This window comes from Acanthisitta chloris, unplaced genomic scaffold, assembly GCF_000695815.1.
Source record: "Acanthisitta chloris isolate BGI_N310 unplaced genomic scaffold, ASM69581v1 scaffold21943, whole genome shotgun sequence".
NCBI lineage: Eukaryota > Metazoa > Chordata > Aves > Passeriformes > Acanthisittidae > Acanthisitta > Acanthisitta chloris.
The window spans coordinates 155,154-175,688 of NW_008665759.1; the positions used below are offsets into that span (position 1 = coordinate 155,154).

The following is a 20,535-nucleotide window of genomic DNA, read 5'->3' on the forward strand; positions in this document are numbered from 1 at the left end:
GACACAAAGCAAAATTCATCCAAGTCCCAATTCAGTGCCTCAACAGAAAGATCAACCACTCCATCAAGTCTGTAGTTACTTTTCCAGTATGGACTTTGTCCTTTCCAGATTTCATTGGTTGGATTTTCCCTAAATATAGGCTTGTGCAGTAAAGCAACCTTTGTAGAGTGCTGCTTCTAATGGAAATACATTGCCAGCATTGATGTGCTGTTGACTCACCGGTCAGTTCCCATCTACGATTTCCCACTGCCCAGCAACGCTCTGCTTTCTCTAAGTTTACATTTTGATTTCTGGGTAGAGCAATGGAACAAGTGGCCAATTCATCGTTACCCTAAAAAGGAAGGGTTGGAATGAATGAACCTATTGTTGGAGGGTACTCTCTATTTGCCAAATTCTCTTCACAGCAATTAACATGACTATGTCTAATTGGTAGAAGGTCCAGGGAGATAGCTAAGGACTTGTTAGGAATTTTTGTTCCTCGATGAGTTTTATTGCTGTAGTCTGAATTATGCATCTCTTTTTACATCTGTATTTACAAGGTTAAAAGTTTATTCTTTTTCTTATTAGAGGTCAATGCGTTCGAGTATTTCACATTATCTTTGTCATAGCTACCAGGTTTAATCTTGAAGATCATTTATTACAACAGTAGAGTAAATGATATGTTGAAAACAACATAATAGTCTACATGACAACAACAACAACAACGAAAGTGTAAACCACATATCAGACCTTCTATGCAGCATAAAAATGCAGACACATAAAAATGCCATGTCTGCTTTAATTGGCTTTGGAAAAATAACCCATGAACTAAAAAACAGACAAGCTGCAAGGTGACATTTAAATTTAGGCAGATCACCCAATATCAGCAAACTGCAGTGAAAGAAAGTTGATTGGTGTGTGATGAGCTCGATGCAGTTCATCAACAGGAGCTATCAGCAGCCACACACCTGCAAGTCTCAGCTGCTCTGCAGTTAAGGTTGACCTCAACAAGGGCTGAAAATCACTGGCGGATACGGGTGATACTGGTGTTTGTCCCTTCCTTCAAGGCATTTCTCATCTCATACTTTGTGCCCACACTGCACAGTCACGCTGCCAAGCAGCAAGGGACAGGGCTGTGTGCTGCAAAAGCAGAAGAAGGGAGGTGGGTGAATGTGCTGCAGAGGAACTTCCTTCCAAATTGCTTCCAGATGTGCAGGTCCTTCTGCCTGCTTCATCGTTCAATAGCAGAAAGGAGACCAGCTTATCAGTCTGCAGGCTACTAGAGACACCATCATTATGACCTTTGCAAAAGATGGAGGTCTGGTTCCCCTTCCACCTGCAGTGTGGGTGTCACTCCAGTGGCTCTTATCTCCATGGCACAGGAGAAGCTCCTTAGGAGAGATGTGAGCAGCCACTGATCCATCTGCCCTGAGTATGGGGGTCCTTGCTGCCAAGTCACATGTGCCTCTCTCCTCCCAGGCAGCACAGCCATGGTCAGGACTCTGGGACAAGGCAGAGCACATCTGACTGCCCTGCAGGATTCAGACCAAGTGCTGAGCACAGGGCTTGGAAAACAAGGAGAACAAACTTAAAAGGGGGTGAAACTGATATTTCTATTAACTCCAGAGAGACCTTGCACTTAGAGAATGTGACAGGCCCACACTGAGTATGAGGATGACTGTAATACCTCTAATGTTTGCTTTGTGTGTTTGGATTGCAAGCTCTTTGGCCCAAGGACTGTGTCTCATCATGTATTTACACAGATCCCAGCACAGCAGGTCACTGGTCTCAGTAGGGGCCTCCAATCCCAAGTGATAATAATGAACTGGCTTTCTTCTAAGTGTTATTTACCCAAACAATGCTATGTTCCATTGTGCAGCATTGTTTTTATTAATATTTTTTTCAGTTCACATGAAATAAAAACATTGTCCACCCAAACACTGAGGAACAATATGAGTGTTCATCTCCTACTGGGAAATAAAAATTCAAGGGTTTCAAATACCAGTGCTTCCTGCCCTCTTTAGTCACTTTGAGGACTTGTGTCTGATGATAAAATGTTTTAAATCCATTTTAAACCTTGTCCAGACTAGCATTCCTTGTCTGGATCTTAGCAACATAACAAAGCTTGCTTTGAAAGTCTCTTTGAGAGGCAACCCCCAGTTCACGTAGTGGACACCTATGTGAAGAAGCCCAGTTTATTTGTGTAACAGCTTCTTGAATGCACATTTGCAGAATCTAGCCCAACATCTTTTAAAATGTGATTGAACTTTAAAGCTGAAGAAGTGTGCAAACCAACCTGTTTTTTTAACTAAGAGAAACATTTTATGTAAGGGGGGGAAAAGCAGAAGGCAATCCAGAATCTTCACTAAACTAATTTTATTGAAAGCAAAGATTATTTTTTATGCACTTATATGTGTCTGTACATTTTTTCTTCCATGCTCAACAGCATTATAAGAAGTTGATTGTGTGTACATTTTTTTCTTCGATGCTCAAGAGCATTATAAGAAGTTGATTGTGCTTGTAGCTGTGTGCAAGATCTCTCTATCTTTAGCCTGGTGAGATGCTAGGAAAAGCATTTTTGGTCTTATCTGATTGTTTTACAAAGCATACACAGTTGCTCTTAACCCAAACTACATGATGAAAAGTGAATGCTTCTACTGCAGTAATGAGGATCAGCAATGATGCCTTCAGCATGAATCTGCCCAGTGTAGCCAAGGCATAATTTTATTATCCCAGATGAAAGACAAATATGACCTCATTGTGTTTTGTATGAAAAACGTTATTTTGAGCCTGTCTGGTTCCTGCAAGCTTGCTGAGCTGTGTTATTCAGTAATTTTTGGCATATGGTAACTTTTTCTGAGGCTGGTGTGCAGAAAGAAAGAAAATAAGGCCAGGTTGGAGCTGCCATCTACTTCCATGGTTTTATCTTTGCCCTTTGAGTTCTTTGTCAGACAGTTGCAGTCTGCTACAGTACAACTCCAGTTGTTTTCTAAGCACATCCCAGCTACAGTGTTAGTTCCAGAGTGCTAAGAGACATAGGTTGTGTTTAAAGGCTGAAAAGGTCTGGCCTTAGCAGCTGGGACACTGCCTTTTCCTTCTTTGATCTGTTATAAGAGGTGTTATTCTTTACATCAGTTATCTTAATGACAGCAAACTTGCCAGCCCAGACAACAGAGCATTTTCTTAGGCAGTTGTGCACAGATGTGTGAGCAGCCCCACACATCCTTCTGTGTGGAAGTTCCATGGGCAAAAACCACTCCAGGCAAGCAGCTTTGCCCCTGCAAGAGTTTGGTGCAGGTTTGTATGCCCTGCTGCAAAGGTGTATAAATTCCCTGCAGACATCAGCTAATCAGAGGACGTGGCTGGTCCCCACCAGCTTGGGGCAACCATGTGCCTGCTGCTCTCTGCAGGACCAGCATGTGCCAGGCAGCTGTGTGCCCAGACAGAGTGCTGGAGAGGCTGCAAAGGGTTGAACATCTCTTCGTCTTCACAGCCCACTCACTCCTAGGGTTGTGGGAACTGGAGTTTTCAGCAGGGTTGAAACATTAATATTGCCATGTTCACTTCCAGTTTGGGGTGAAAACAAAAAGCGAGAAGCTCTCAGATTTAGGGAAAAAGTTGTTTGTAAATTACAACTTCAGTCTTCTGATAATTCCATAAACACTTTTTTTTTCAAGGCTGATGGATCATTTTGGTATTTTAGAATGGAACTGCCGTGTTTGCATACTCAGTTTGGGAATCTTTGTAGTGTGTTCTAATTTTTTCTAATTATTCTAGGAAATATTTGCAATGAAATAGGAAAGCTCAGTTTTCATCTACTTCTAGTGGTTTCCAAATAGAAAATATAAGACCAAAATTACAAGATATTGAATTGAAAGGCAAACTCCCCTAGAAACACATTCCCTTTTCTCCACTCTTCTGTTTTCTTGTTTACCGTTTAAAAAAAAAAATAAGTGAAAAATGTGCTTCTTTGCACTTTCTTGAATGTCACTGAAAAGGAGGGATAAAGGAAGAAATATAAGTGCGCAAATGGTGTCCAAAAGTAATTGCATTAAATACAAAATGTAAGATCTATTTTAATTCTGCAATGTTTAGTTTTCCATAATACTTCTGGAAATGATGGTCTGTTCTTTGAATTACCTGTTAGTTCCAGTTGAGATTTTCTAAGTAGCTCTACTTGAGTCAGTTGAGTGAGGAGCCCCTAGAAGAATTAAAACAAAAAAAAAAGGTATATGGACTTAATGAGCAACAAAGTTAGTGATCTGTAGCAATTACCCAAGTGAGTAATTTTGTTTCATTAATGCACCCTAAAGCACCAAGCTGTTTTGTCAATGGGCACTGCAGGGCCATTGCAAGGCTCAAAGAGACAGTTATGTTACCAACCGCAGAGTAAGCGATAGGTTTACCAACAAGGAGGGGGAGAGAGAGTAGCTTAGCATGAGAAGAAAATTAAAGACCATATATTATTGTCACGGAAGCCAGTGGCAATGCTTGTGAAGATTCTAACAGAGCAGGGTCACACATCAGTTTGTTCTGGCTTTTCCTACTTCCAGTTTCTTGGTTACTATGTTTTGTAAGAGGGCATCTTGATGCACAGAGCATCTTGGTTTGAAAGGGGTAGGAAAGCATGTACCTAGCTTACGTGAATCCTTCTGGGAGGAAAGTAGAAAAACAGATTGCAGAAATGGAGGCAAAGCTGCATTATAACTTCTAGGCATCTCTGGATCACTCGATATGGGACACACAGCATATGATATATTAAGGTGAAATATTGAATATCCATAAAGGAGTACTAGCAAATGGTGTCAATTTTCAAACACTTTGCTTTGTCAGCTTCACAAATTTAAAATCAATCATCAAAAGTCTCTGTATAGATCAGCTGAAGAGACATAAAACCTTATGGTTATCTCCCTGACAAAAAAATGTTGAAATTAAAGATGAGTTTATAAAGACTCAGACTGGCAGAATTCTGTAGTGCTAAAAGCTGGGCTCATCCAACCCCAGTTTAGAAATAAATGCTGAGGAAAAACAATGACTCCCAGTGCACTGCTAATAAATATATCTTAGAGGACAGTTGAACATGCAGAAAAATAGATTTCACAGAGAGGTCTATTTTCAGCATGAATGCTATTTTCTCACTGCATTATCATAAACATAAGAGGAAAAAAAATTATAAATAAAAAATTCCTGGGCAGTCTCTGAAGACTTGTCAAAAATATGTAGTTTTTGTACATTGCAGTGTAAAAGTATTCATTAAAATTAATTTTTAAAATGCCCTGTCCAATATTAGTTGCCTGATGTCCTTCCTTTGATCATAAATTATAAATGAACTGGCAAAAAATGAAGAAACCATGATTCCATTAATGAATTATTTAAGTGTGATTGTTAGTTTTTGCAATCATTGGCCTAATAAGCTCAGGCTTGTGACACTGAAGTCTCATTTGAGGGTGATGATGATGGTAATGCTATTAACACCATTATCGGTGTGTCCTGTGAATCACAAGCCCAACCAGCTCCTCTGATGGCTCCACAGTGTCTTGGAGTAGCTCTCATTGGGTCTACTGCAAGAGAGGGAGGTGACACTGAGGACAGTCAGTGTGAACAGGGTTCACTGGGTGGCTCCCCCCAAGGCATCTCTTTAAAAAAGACAAGAGCATACTGACACGAGAGGATCTTCTCCCCACAGCAGCCTGCCAGTGCCCGCAGCACACGCGTCCGGCTTGGCCCATTCCAGCGGCGGCTCCGGGAGCTATTGGGTCTACTGCAAGAGAGGGAGGTGACACTGAGGACAGTCAGTGTGAACAGGGTTCACTGGGTGGCTCCCCCCAAGGCATCTCTTTAAAAAAGACAAGAGCATACTGACACGAGAGGATCTTCTCCCCACAGCAGCCTGCCAGTGCCCGCAGCACACGCGTCCGGCTTGGCCCATTCCAGCGGCGGCTCCGGGAGCTCCAGCGAGTCCGAGAGTAGCTCTGAGACCGACTCCGACAGTGAGAGCAGCTCCAGTGACAGTGAGTGCAATGAGGAGTCACGCAGTGCCACACCAGAGGTAAAGCCACACTCAGCTCCTCCCCTGTGGGGGCTCGGTGGGGGAAGCATGGAAAGGAGCGAAATCCTGCTCCCTGTTATGGAGATGTTGGAGTTCTGTGCTGTTTGATACTGCTGACATTTTTTTCCCTTTACAGTTTCACATGTATGACCCACATACTCATTCTAGCTGTTGGAAGAATCTTTCTGGCCTACATTTGAATTGCTTTAAAGAAATATTTAGATTTTTGCCAGTAGCTAGAGAAGATTTTATTGACACAGTATTCAGCTGGGACTAAGGAAAGGCAACATGACAAAACTATGTCTTCGGGGACTAGCTAAACTTTTTAGTTGTATTAAATTTCTCCAGGGCCACATTGTAAACCAGATAAGGAAGCCTAATTAACCATAAATACTCCATAAATACTGCCATAAAACTAGCAGTCACCAGCAGTTGACTGAAATAAAAGGGTACGTTAAAAAAGTTCTGTTTTAAAGGGAAAAGCATTGCTTCTGCCTGAGATTTGTTCCTTGTCATTCTCCAATCTGCAGCCCGAACCCCCCTCAACAAACAAGTGGCAGCTGGATAAATGGCTAAATAAGGTGAACCCCCACAACAAGACCATCATCAACAATCAAAATGAGCCTCACAGCGAGACCAGCTCCCAGGCCCAGAGCAACCAGCAGGCCGAAGGGCCAAACAAAGGGAAGCTCAACAGCAGCCTGCCCCCGAGCGATTCCAAAGACCGGGCGATCCTTAGTCCCATCCGAGAGAAAGCCAAACCACGGGTTGCCCAGAAAACCCCAGAGGCAAAAAGCTCCAAGCAGAAGTCACCAGCTCATAATGAGCCAGCTTCACAAAGGACTACTGGGAAAAAGCAACCCAAAAAGGTAGAAAGGACTTCCAGTGTAGAAGAGTATAACTGGCCCAAACCAAATAATACCAGCAACACTCCCAAAGAAAAAGACCCACAGGAACCCCCTGAGCAGCCAAAGGTTCGAACTAAAGCAGCAGTTGGGAAGACAGCTCCAAGGAAAGAACCACGGACTAGCACAGGTCTCACTTCAGAGAAGAAAAAGTACAGAGGCCCCAGCAAAATTGTCCCTAAGTCCCGGGAATTCATCGAAACAGATTCATCTACTTCTGACTCAAACACAGACCAGGAGGAGAGCTTGCAGGCTAAGGTATTGCCAGCTTGCACTGGGTCTGGCAGTGGTGCCAAAGTGAAGGACTCTGGCAGTAACATCCTCAGCGTAAGTAGTTTAACTAGCAATGGCAGCAACACATCCATTGACCAGACCAGCAATGACCTGGAGGAGCAGCTCTTTTCTCCTATCCCAATCGTACAAAATGAACTTCTGTCCCCACTGAGAGAATATGAAGAACTCAAATCTCTGTGGGTGAAAATAGACCTTAGTTTACTCTCTAGGATACCTGGACAGGAGCCTTTTGAGGCCACATCTGTGAAAAGTGAACCAAGAGAGGCAAATGTGAAACACAGGCGACCATCTCGAGAGTCCCCTACCCCAGCAGCTGAAAAACCATCCACAAAATCCAAAAGGAAACACAAGGTAAGTTGTTTTCATTGTTCAGAGGGAAACACTGAGTTTCTGAGCACCCTCAAGGTCAAGATTGCAGCCAGTGATTCCTCACTGCACCTGCACGTGGGCTGTAGGGAAGCATCAGGGCACTTAGACTTTATTGGTTTTACAAAGGACAGACATTTGCAAGCGTACTACAAATTAGCATCAGAAACTAGTAAAAAGCAAAGTCCAGCTGATAATAATGTACTGGTTTTGAGATTTGTCTTTTTTCGCTTTATTTACTCACTTGCCTATTAATTTCCAATGTTTTGTAATCTGCAGAAAGATCCCAGTGCTGAGTTTATATTAATACAGGTTCAGCCATACTGAGAAAATATGACTTCTATTTGGAAGGCAGGGGTTTATTGTCTGCAGAATTAAGGCATCTTCACCACTGGCTTAAAGAGCCATGGCTTCATCAAAGTCAATGGGATGGTGCTTGCTTATGCTCCTGGTGAATTTAGTCTTTATATTGTTTTGTGGTATAAACAAATGTGATTCATAGAAATATCATTTGCCTAACTAGCTGCTTTCTCTACACAGCTACCTGAAAAAGCAAATATATTTCGACTGAAGGCGTTAGGTTTTATCATGTGTTTTATGTTATTTATGCCCAAGGGTATCCTATCTTATGGGATATGACATTGCACTCCAAACTAAATGTGTTTTCAGAGAAGAAACTGAAGTTTTATATCATAAATGAATTTTTGTAGTCAGTTATTCCAGCTGAAATGTTTATGCTCTGGTCTGCCTGTGAGAAGTCATCATAGCACATTTTTTTATACCCCAAATTTTCTGAATCATTGTGAATGTGAGTTCAGCTGTGTGCTCTAGTGGACTTCTTAAAATCCTGAGTTCAAGCAGTGGTACGAGGGAGTTAATACAAGACAAAGACAGGCGATGCCAGGCAGGCACAGGGTGTGCACCCCTGCCTACATGAGTCACTGCACTGGCTCCTTCCCTGTTGAATTAAGTGGAAATAATCACATGAGTAAACTCAGCAGGTTCTTATTCAATTTATATTCTAGCTGTACACTACAGGCAGAGATGTAAGAAGGAGCGAGAAAAGAAGAAAGAGGAAAGGAATAAATGTCCATGCTTATGTGTATGTATAAGTACACCAGGGTGCATATTAATTATTCAAAAAAAAATTCTTGCAGGGAAACTTAGTGGAGTGTCAGTATGATGGAGAAGGAATCTTGACTAAAGCAGTGTAGTAGTATTGGCGACTAAACTGAAAGCTCTGAAGAAAAAAGAAAAGGTTATATGGAAGTTGGAACCTCATAATTTCATTAACTGAGACTTTGAATCAGAAAGTAACAAAATGCAGAATCTCACTCTGAATGTGTACATAAGCTAAGCTCTGAATTGGCCCCTTCAGTTCAATATGATTGTTCACTGCTACCCAAGGGGAAACAAGCCAATTAGGATGACTTGAGGGTGTATCAACAGTTATAGCAGGGTAGGGAGAAACTGATTTGTGTTTCTAAATCATGCTATTAAAAGATTTATTTTAGCCATCTACTAGTGGGCTTGAAGGCTGATATGAATGTTCCAGTGACAGAGCAGTAATCAGCTTTGCTTGTATCATCCTAGTTCAGGCACAAAAGTCATGCATCAGGGAGTCTTCCAAAGCAAATTTTAAACGAGCTATTGCTGTTAATGACTACCCCAGCTCAGTCCTGTGCTCTTAGTCCTGTTAGGAATACTTACTCAGGGAAGTTTTCCCATCAAATTCCATTAAGTCAATGAGTAAAAGCTATTTACTTGAGTAAGGTTTGGTGCTATCAAGTCATTGCATCTGAATTATTAATTAAATTCCAGTGCACTACAGAAGATAACCATAGCACACGAGGCATTTTGCTTCCTAATTATCTGCTATGTCACTTGTTATATAACTTCATGTCAGGTGTTTTGAGCACGTTTAGCCCTGATTTCAGGTGACTCTCACTTCTCTTAGACCCGTATTTTAACTGCTGCTCCTGTGAAGGAAATACACTAAGATTCCCGAGATCCTCTTAATGGCCAATGAAGTTGTACATAAATGCTGGATCTTTTACACTCTACCTTTTTTGTTAAAGCAGACAGAAAGCCTGGATACCTTTGTTGAAAGCAAGAAGCAGCGCCTGGAGGACCCTTCAGCTTCTTGCCTGCTCCCACCTTGTATCTCTCCGATACCGAATCACAGAATAACCAGCACTAAAGAGTAAGTTCTGTTTTTTTGATGTAACATTCATGAGGGATTTCACAGTACTGTTCTATAAATGTCTTTGCTGTAGATTCAGATGGGCTTTACAGCCCATAAGCCTAAGTGACACAGCATTGGTATTTCCATCCGTCGTAAGAGAATCCACATGTTTTTGGATGAGATTCATTCACAGACTAAAGGAATTCATGATGCCACCACAATCCCAGTGTGCTCTTCAACACTCGCATTGCATCTTTTCAATGTTCTTTTTTCCCCTCCATCATCTTTAACCTCTGTGGCAAGAGAATCCTACTAAAAGTGGGATTTATTTGGTTGCTAGGATTTGGTTTTTTTACTATTTTCATGAGACAGTTCTCAGTTTTATTGAATAAAGTAGTGACTGCCATTCCATTGAGCAGTTCTTATTCTTTTAACTGTGTACACAGCAATGCCAAGGATGACCATCCTATGTTTCAGACATACATGCTTTGTATTTCAGCAGACATACCATCTAATAATTTGTGCCTTTCAGAGTGCCTTCAAGAGATGGCTATAATGCTTGAGCAAACAGGTGCCACATAAATAATGATTCTGATTATAAAGTCACAAAATGAACACTTTATAAATAACCAAAGAGTCCAGTTCCATTCTGTTAACAATTTTGTGGTTTTATGATTTTGAGTTGAGGCACTTCTTTCTGCTTCACACTAGGACAAGCAAAGAAGCAAAATCACAATATGTTTCTGAAAATAATTTGAGGGTAGTAGTAGTTAAATTTAGATAAAGTTTAAAAATCATTTTTGAAATAGCACACTAATTTTAAAATCTCTGAAAAATGTAGAGAATCATTTTATTTATACCAGCGTAATAATGGAGTAACTTTAGTCCTTGAACTAACCCCTCATTCTGCCACTGAGCATACCAGTTGGAGTCTGGAAAAGGCAGATGGGTCGAAAGTTACAATGTGATCTGTAACGTGTTGCACATTTCATAAATATCACGATGGGTGTTGCCTCATTGTCATTGCTAGAAATACAATGAGCAGAGATATATTGCAGTGGGATTATCCATCCCCAACACCTCCACAATCCATAAAAAAAACCTTTTCTATGCTTGTCATCAGCAGGCCCTAAGGATCCACCCCCAACCTGATGTTTCTTAATTTGAGCTTGTTTTCCAGGTCATTAATTTGATTCCTCAGAGCTTTTAAGCCTTTGGTATTCTCTGTTAAAACATAATTGTGTCCATCAATAGTTATTTCCATATGCTGGCTTTTTCTCTCATCTGCCTCAAGTTTTGAAACAAAATTTTCTGACTTCTTTTCCACTGCAGTAACTGAGACCTGGATCACACTGCATTTGTTATTAGTGTCTTCTGAGTTTGCTTGAATCAAATGCAATATTTTTTGATAATTCAGGTTTTCAACTCCCAGAGATGTGCAACTGAACAGAGATCAATGTATTTCCCAAAAGATCAGGGAGCTGGATGAACTGTGTGATGACAAATTTCTGGAAAGCTCCAGATTTTTAAGTGATCAGGAGTGGTTCTGTTCTCCAGAGGGCTAGATAAAATTTTAAGGGGAGGCAGAAGAAAGTCCACTGTTTGAGGTCATGGGGGAAAATAACACTTCGGGGATAAAAGGTTGAAAGACAGGCTTTGCCATTTGCTCTGTTATTTCCAAAGGCTCTAAGGTTTTTTTCAGAACTCTTAAGTCTCTACATAAGGACTTTGAGAAATGAGGGTGATTCATCTGTAGGTGTCATGATGATCTTCATCCCTTAAGAAGGTGTTAAGTCCCATGGTAGATGTACTCATTCGGTAGGAACCTTAGATCTCTCCCATTAGAACTTGATCCCTGTGCCAACAAGCCAAGTTCCCCAAGGCAGACTTCAGATTTTCATTAGGCTTTTTTTTTATAGATACAAGAGTGTTTTAACAGAAAGACCACAATCTCTGGACCAAAATTTGAAGGCATTCAGGAGTCCAGAGGAATCAGGGAAACATAGGTCACACCTGGGTTTTTTTATCTCCCATTGACTGCCTTGCAGTGGTTTAGGCATTTGAATACATTTCCTTCATAAAAAAAAAAATGGGCTCAACAAGCAAAGATGAGCAATTTTAATTTAGGCATTAATTGTATGTGCTGCTAAATACCATTTATATCTGAATACTTGATTGGTAGACCCAATCCAGACAGAGCACTATTCACCAACACTTGGCTGTTTGTTTGTTACATGGAGAGTTATTTGCAGATGCAAACTGAGTCTGAATTTCAAACTGAACTCATACCAGTGAAACATAAGCAAAGATGAGCAATTTTAATTTAGGCATTAATTGTATGTGCTGCTAAATACCATTTATATCTGAATACTTGATTGGTAGACCCAATCCAGACAGAGCACTATTCACCAACACTTGGCTGTTTGTTTGTTACATGGAGAGTTATTTGCAGATGCAAACTGAGTCTGAATTTCAAACTGAACTCATACCAGTGAAACATGCCCACCATCTAGCAGGCATGTTAGAAGTGTGTCTGAGGCAAGCATTTCTGCTTGTTTTCAAGATTTCCTGTTCCCTTTTGTTTGACCTTTAGTTGAAGATGTACCTGTAGTTGGTAACGTATATTAGTTGATCCCTTGGGTAGTCACAGCAGCATTTATTGGGGTTCCTTCATGGCAGGGGCAGCCTTCACATCTTTGACAATGACTTCAGCTTCATTCAGTTGCTGCCATATGGTCCAAGCTAATGTGGGAGTGACCTTTCCCTGCAAACCCCCTGCAGAAAGTCAGCTACACTATCAATGTGCAGCATTTCATTGTGGACCAGGGGAGTACAGGCAAAGGAAAGCCAAGTGACTGGTATAGACAGTGGCTTTGTCTCACTAACAGGCCAGAGATACCACTGCATACCACAAGGAGTGGATAAAGAAAGGGCAAAGAAAGGCAGCTTGAAATGTGAGAGTACATGGAAATTCTCTCTCCTTCAAGCACTGACCTCTTGTTGCCTGCTTGCTTGCTTTCTGCCCTAAAAGAAACCAGGATGAAAAAAAAAAGCAGATGGGGAACCTTTTCCTTCCTTGATAATTGGCCTTTTCAGACATGAAGATTAAACCCTGCAGCCACAAGACCATCAGTTCTGCTTGTAGTTTTTCCTTGCACTTTTATTGTGTTTCTCCCTAGATTTTAAATATATTTTAACTAACAATCATGTCAGCAAATTAAACCATTGAGTCTCGGTAATTATTGCAATAAATTCATTCAAGTTAGTGATTACTGCAATCAAAGACCAGTTTCTTAGGCCATTAACAGCCCAAAGCAAAGTGACAATCTGGTTAACTGCTGGTAACAACCTATTTCATGGAGGTTATTGTTAACATAAATGCTTTAATGTAAATCTGAGGGAGGTAACATTGCTAAATAAATTATCGACTTAATTCCTGCAAAAACTCATAGGACTAAGTGGGCAATAGGAGAAAAAAAGAAAAGAGGAAAAAAAGACAGAATTATAACTGTATTGTTTGGATTTTTAAAAATTTGAGTTACATACTAAAAATACCCTCTAGTGCATTTTCCTTTGTGGTTATATCTTCCCAACCACAGAATGACTTGTGTGCCAGAGCTGAGTAGCTGCACCTATATCTTGGTTTGCCCTAACTTATATTTTAGCCCAGAGATGAAGTGGTGAAGTTTTATGTAGTGAAGTTTTAACCATGGTATCTGCAGCCTTTGTAATTTTTTGTTGTACTACTCTCTCAATCAGTCCACTTTTGTGGAGCAGCTGTGGAATGTTGCATCAATTCCTTTATATGTGTCTTAAATTTCCCCATGCAGTAGTAGACTCTGTGCAAGCAAGAGTGTCCTGTATTAGTGCCCAAAATAGTCACAGGTGTGCTGAGGAACCTCACTCATGGTGCCAGATCAGGTCCTAAAGGGGACTTGGTCAGTGGCTCCTGTTCTGTGTTTCTTCAGACGAGTTTGAGACAGAGCTGCAGACTCAGTTCTTCCCTTTGCAAAGATGTAGCAGGGAGAAAGAAGAGCTCCTCTGTGCACAGTGGCACAGAGAACCACTTTGCTCTGTGCTCCCACACATGTATGCATGTTCAGGGTTCCCTGTGTAGGGCATGTGTTTGGAAGGCAGAGGGTTTGGATTCTGTTCCTGGGAATTTCATTAACTATGTCTGCTTTGCCTCTGCACAATCCAAGAACACATGCATGCTTTGTCAGGGCAGTGCTTACACTCCTTTGGAAAACTTTCCTCTGGAAAAAGTTCAGAGTGTTATTGTGCTATAACTATGGTAACTTGTCTGGATTCCAAAATGCCCTTTGGGGGTCAGAAAGCTAACAGATGGGGCTTTGAGCGAGAACTTTCTGGAGGACATATTGCAGGACCACATGTGCATAAAATCAGTCTCCTCGAAGAACTGCCAGTCTTTTCCAACACGCTTGCTTGCCTTTGATCTTCTTCAGGCCCATGTGTTTTCCAAGCAGGATAGCATCCATCCCAGTCCTACTATAAGGCAATGTGAATTCTGTGCTTGTTTTATTACTTCAGTCTGAAAATCTTTAATATCAGAGAGTTTCAAATAAGTTATTTTTGACTCTGCTTCAATTGAATTAAAATAATTTTGGGTAGAGCAGCTATAAAACCTGAAACATGAGGAGTTTGTTTGATTTCACTCTGATTTCACAGATAGGTTAGGTCCAAAGTATGGGAATGACCAAAGCAGGTGTAGATATTGATGTTGTCTGTGAAGCTGCAAAAGAGGCCAGACTGAAATTAGAGACAGAGTTCCAGAATCAGGAGTAAGGAAACCCGGGTTGCCTTCTCCTCTCTTGAAGGCAAAGTAGATCTATAATTCCTGACAGTGACTGAAAGTGAGAACAAAACATAAATTCTTGTTGACCTAATTTGTTATTGAAATTTTGGTCAATAATCATGAAAAGTAAATTATCGTGTAGTGCAATATTAGATTTCTAACAAAAGATTAAAATTCAGGTTATCTTCATTGACTGAGCCAGGACAGTACCTGAAATAAAAATCTATGAGTAGATTAACGTGTTAAACAGCCAGTGTGCTGTTGAGTTTGGTTTTATCTTTTTTGATGGATTTGAGTGGAGAAAGGTCTAGCAGGTTTTTTTTGTTTTTACTGTGTATTACAGCTGCCATTTCTAGCCAGCTAACAAATTCTGTACATAAAACAGACAATAGATTATCATATTACTTGAGCTTTCATGTCAAAACCACATTCATTTTCTGAATCACGTTCAATTCATCAACCAATATTTGCTCAAGGGCTTTTGCCAGCTACAATGTATCATTTTAATATAATGTTGAACATTGGTTTTATTCTAGAGGTTAAATAATTATTATCTTGTTATTGTTATGGTTATCATTCTGTAGTTGTTATAAATTATATTTTAGGTTCATATGCCATGTGCTATACGGGTTTTTTTGCAAAGGTTGCTTATGTGGGCCTTAATCCACCTCTTAAAAAGATGCTTAATGTTAAACACATAAATAGTCATACTTGATGTCAAAGAACTAACCCTGTGCATAAAACTTCCCAGCACTTTGCTGAGTCAGAACCTCTATGACCTCTCAAATGAAGACTGACTGAAATTAGCATTTAAATTGGGTGCAATTTGTACTAATGCACTGCAAGTTGTCCTCCAAAGCAGAAGGTTTCTGCAGCCATTGAAAAGGCAGAGGCAGCTCTTATGTTTTCACTGTCTGTCCCCTTGTGACTTACCTCCTAGGGCATGGGGACTGCAGGACAGATTTCAGGGCAGAGCTGGCTTCCCAGTAAATAAAATCTAGAGCTTTGTGCTATGGAGGATTAACCAAGGTTCTTGAAGTGCAACTGCTATTTATCTGTGTCCCAGGAGCAATGGTGGCTCAGTGAAGAAGGTGACAAAGAAAAGAGAAGAGAAGCTGTTCCCTCCTCCGTTATCCCCACTCTTGGATGAGCCTGTGCACCGACGGCACAGCAGTGAAAACAGCTCCTTCAGCCAAGAGACCACCATCACCAACACCTCACAGACCAGCAGCTCTTCCTCCTCTGTTTCTAAACACAGAAAGAATGAAAACAAATCCTCTTCTAACCCCAAAGGAATCTGTGTAAGTAGCCAGCCTCAGTTGCTGGAAGTGAACAAGATAGAATAAAGTTAATTTTGCTTTGTTCTGTTTGATTTTTTTCCCCACAGTATCTATTTCTGAATGCTTGGGTAGCCCCACTCAAGGTCAGTGGGAGTGGATCTTTGCAGAGCAAGGCATAAGCAACTCCTGCAAGTTCTGTTTTTAGGTTCCCATTAGGCATCTACTTATGCTGTGTTCACTCCCTGAAACCCCCTCTGAGCCTCAGAGAAGAGCCTTCGCAGCCACCAACTAGCTGCAATTAGTTTCTTAACTCTGTAGCTGCAAGACACATTTTGAAAACAAATTTCAAGAATATCACCTGAATAATGATCCCAAATTCTCATCCAGAACTAACACTGTAACTATACTGAGTATTGCAGCCTGAACTAAACAAACAATAAAAATCTAAGAGAAAGCTACTTGTCCATAGCATACTCAGCATGTTAATATCTTCTCTCAGGTTTGCAGGCTCACAACAATAAAATTTATTTACACCTAATCTCCATGAGTTGTGTATAAGCTTTTAGATACTGCATAAATAGGTGGTTGTTTCCCCCCCCAGGAAAACGTCACTCTGTTAGGGTCATCTCCCCATCAATGGTTTTCACACAGACAATTCTTTATTGTTTGCTTTCACCAGATTAAGATGGCTTTTTGCTGAAAATACATGAAAAAGAGCCAAAACAGCATAGCAAGTTCACTAAAACAAAGCAAAATTTCACATCAGTTTGTAGCTTTTTTGGCTAAACAGGGAAATTTCAGGGGTTTGGCCCATTTTAGAAAACAGTCCTCCCTCTAGAGTTCAAATATATCATTTCTTATCAAACTGTATCTTAGTGTCACTGTCAAAATTAAAAACAAGAAGAAAATTCTGCCACAGAAAAGGACATGCATAGCCCCATTTTTCACAGTTCACTGCTTTGAGAGAGGTTGTTGCCCTGCACTGTAATAGTAAAACTCACAAGTTGCATTGGATCATAGGTGACAAATCGCTTCACCTTATTCATTCATCCCTGTTGCTTTCTGATATCATTGTGTCACTTCAAGCTGCGACAGTAATACACATGCCTTCAACTGAAATCAATGCCAAAGTGAACTGCATATGTCAGCAAATAAACAATGCTATGTAAACAGCAGGGCCTCTTCCTCTCATCCCAGCATCTCTAGTCAGATTTATCCTTGGTTAATCTATTATCCTGATACATGAAATATTTTTCTTCTAAAATAGGTTAGACTTCTCTCCCTAGTACATTGGTTCATCTGTGATTTAGTTTATCTGGTTGTGGACCAAGCTTGAAAGTTGCAATTGCCTTATTTAAATGCTTCTGTTATGCTTCTGATTTTAATGAATGCAAAGTGACAAATCCTGACTTCTGATTTCCATTCTTTTCTCTGTTCTGTGTGGCAATGGTGAGGAAATCCATGCACACTCTTCAGTCACCTTGCAGTTAGCTCCTAATAATATAGTAAGAAATGTTACATTAGTGTGCTGCACCTTGAAGAAAGTTGAGTTTACGTCCAGCAATTCTGCATTAGACCTCCCCACCCTTGCTTTAACCAGTGTCTCTAGTCAGTAACACTGAAAATTACACCTAAAAATTACATCTAAAAGTGTAAGTTAATGAGTTCAGATGAGGGCTCAGAAATGGAAACATACTGCCTAATTAGTCCATTAGACTTATGTTCCAAAGAGTGGAAGGGTGGTTTGGTGGGGTAACATGGATGTAGTTGGATATATATATGAGTGCTAATTTGTGCTTTAGTCTTTTGTTTGTTTGGAGGATTTTCTATTTTTGGGGGTGGGGGTGGATGTGAGCACTTACATTGTTGGAAAGTGTTTGTTTGAACTACAAAGAGTTAATAATAGTCCTGTGTTTTCTAGGAAGAAGAATCTCACAATACACCAACAGCCAACACTCTGCTTGACACCAGCCATCTAGAACCAGACATCTGGTCTGCAATGCCAACGCTTTCCAATGGGAATTCTGAGCCCAGAAGACCCAAAATAACATTTGATGATGTGTAAGTTTTATTGACTCTGTGCTAGCTTCACGGTCTGTAGTTGGGATTTTCATGCAAGCAGAACTCCCAGCGAAAGAGAGTATCTTTGATTACAGTGCTGGCACTGAGCACCTGTGTGAATAGTGCTGCACAAAGGCACACACAGTTTTAATCTTTACAAATGAAGTGTTGTCACTGATTAATGAAGACTCTGTTGATAAATGTTTTCAGATCATGAATGCTGGTTCACGGTAATTCTTCTTCATTTTTTCATTTTAGCTCCTCTAATGGAAACTTCTTATGCTTAATTAGTTTAAAATATTTTTCCTTTTTCTCTGTTCAGCACACATTAATGGGTCCTTTGGGTGGCCAGTTTCTACAGCTACTTATTTTACATTCTGGTCACCCATCATATCTTTGCATACAGCAGCTTCAGATTGGTGTCAGGTTAAGATTTAAAGAGATAAGTGGGCATATATGTCAAAATTGTTCTTGAAAGCAGTCAGCAAATTTTTCTGACAATATTTGTCCAATTGTATGAAAGCAAATACTTGAATTAATTGATTTTGTCTCTTTAGGCTTCACAATGCGGATTTTTACATGCAAGAGGCCAAGAAGCTAAAGCATAAAGCAGATGCATTGGTAGGTTATCACAGGGGTGATTTTGTCTCTTTCCACTATGGAACTGGGTGTTACAAAAATGGACACTGCATGTGACCTAGAGGCCCAGAAACCCAGAGGAACCCTGCTATCAACTAAAGTATCCTTCAGATTGTGCTCCATAAACACTCTGTCCACAAGTCAGGCCCTGAACACCATTCCTAGTCTAAGTATTTGTTCCCAAAAAAAAAGAAGCTCCTTACAATAGCTGATGTCTCTTCCAAGAGGAGCAGCAATCATGCTGTTTATGAAGGATGTAAGATAATTTCATGAAAGATGATGTGTATTTGAAATTTGATTTTCCCATTCACTTTGAGCCTAACAGAGAAGTGTTGAAATATTCCAGAGCGGAAAGTTAAGGAAGGCAAATCACCCTCGCTCCATTATCATGTGGTAAAACTGTTCGGTATTTCCAATCCAATTGTTTAAAATCTGCAACAATTAATTTTTAAATAGTACATTCATTTTTATTGCATACTTTTAGGCTGGTAAAGAAAGCCTCAACACACTTCTTCCAAAAAGATCTTGCAATGGGGTAGTTCAATTCTGGGAAAGCTTTTTCTCTCATTTTACCCCAGACAAAATTCCAATAAGATTGACCTAATTTTGCAAAGTGTTTTGATTTTGATAAAACCACATAATCTGACAGATTATAGTCTATCATGGTTTGTTCAATTCAAACTATTGCCAGCACTGAAGTGCCTTTAATAACCATTTGCTTTGTAGGTAGGAACTTTGTTCCTGTATGCTGCATAGGGTGCAGAACAGCAGCTCATTTAGGCAGGCTTAGCAGAACTTGACTCCACTACTTAGTTTGAGTAAGGTGTCTGAAATGGAATGTGGCCATTCACTTTGCCCCTCAAAATCACAACTGAAAAAGAACTGGGTGATTATTCACCTCTCACTTTATTTCTGTCATTCCACATTAGAGATTTTGTGCTTGGAAGTCAGTGTTTGTCAAAAAAAACTCAAAAAAACAAAACAATCACATGCTATGTAAGAACAAACCAACCAAACACAAAAAGAAGTGGCTCTCCCTCTGCTGTCGGTGAGCTGAAGGAGAGTTGATACATCAAGCTGCCTGCATCAGCTCTCCAGGCTCCCTTTTGACTTGGGGCACAGTGTTTCCAAGTGTGTTTTCTGTTGGTGATGGGTTCAGGTTCTTAGCAGCCTGCTCTGACTGTCAGTAAGGGAACAATTGTCCTTCCCAACGTGTCCAGTTCCAGAGGTGGCCTGGTGGCCTCCAGCAGCCTGGCTTGGCAGAGCCCTGACATCTGCAGGTGGGAAGGGCAGGCAGGAGCAGGCTGACAACACCTCCCAGAGCTGGGTGACCTTTCAACAAAATACACATGGTTCTGGCACAGGGATACCTGCTTCATGCTAGCAAATATTTACAGGCTCAGGCTGCTGACGATCTCAACGTGCTATGTCAATCCACCTCCCTCCACAGCCTGATGCACTCAGAAGTGTTGACCTGCCTCCTGTCCTCTTACCTTTGCCTGTGCCTTGCAGAATCAGGGATGTTTCTCAAGCAGAACTAAGAGGAGCAGGCACAGCACATGACACTGCTGCCGGCGGGCAGGTCGTGCCTGTCACACGCAGTTTGACACCCTCAGTGCTCTGGTGGGACTGTGAGGCCATCGCTACAATCAACTTGTTGGCAGGCATAAATATCCATGAACAGAGTATCTGCTTTTTCTTTCCACTGTTTTGATCTCAAAAAAATTTTTTCCCACCCAATGCAGCTGCACACAAATTATCTCTATGTAACACATTTGCTGTGCAATCCCATAGTGTTACTTGTCCTATATGGAAACAATTGCTGCTGGTTACTTGGTGCTGACATGACAAAGCACAGGCAGCATTGAGAGACGTGTTGCAGTGGCTACAAAGATAATGCATGTGACCTCAAAATGTGTCAGCAAATGTTAATGAGATTTGTGGCAATGCTGTTCCTGAGC

The 20,535-nt window shown here is 40.7% G+C and overlaps 1 protein-coding gene across 1 annotated transcript in view; it reads left to right on the plus strand.

The window, feature by feature from the left end:
- The window catches only part of AFF2 (AF4/FMR2 family, member 2), a gene marked incomplete at its 5' end in the record, with an annotated part of 117,311 nt that overhangs the window by 88,135 nt on the left and 8,641 nt on the right, over positions 1–20,535 (plus strand). The window contains 6 exons of the mRNA XM_009071872.1: positions 5,866–6,028; positions 6,559–7,578; positions 9,672–9,796; positions 15,661–15,895; positions 17,796–17,935; positions 18,493–18,556. Of these exons, the coding sequence (XP_009070120.1) occupies positions 5,866–6,028; positions 6,559–7,578; positions 9,672–9,796; positions 15,661–15,895; positions 17,796–17,935; positions 18,493–18,556 (1,747 nt within the window). The remainder of the gene's footprint in view (positions 1–5,865; positions 6,029–6,558; positions 7,579–9,671; positions 9,797–15,660; positions 15,896–17,795; positions 17,936–18,492; positions 18,557–20,535) is intronic.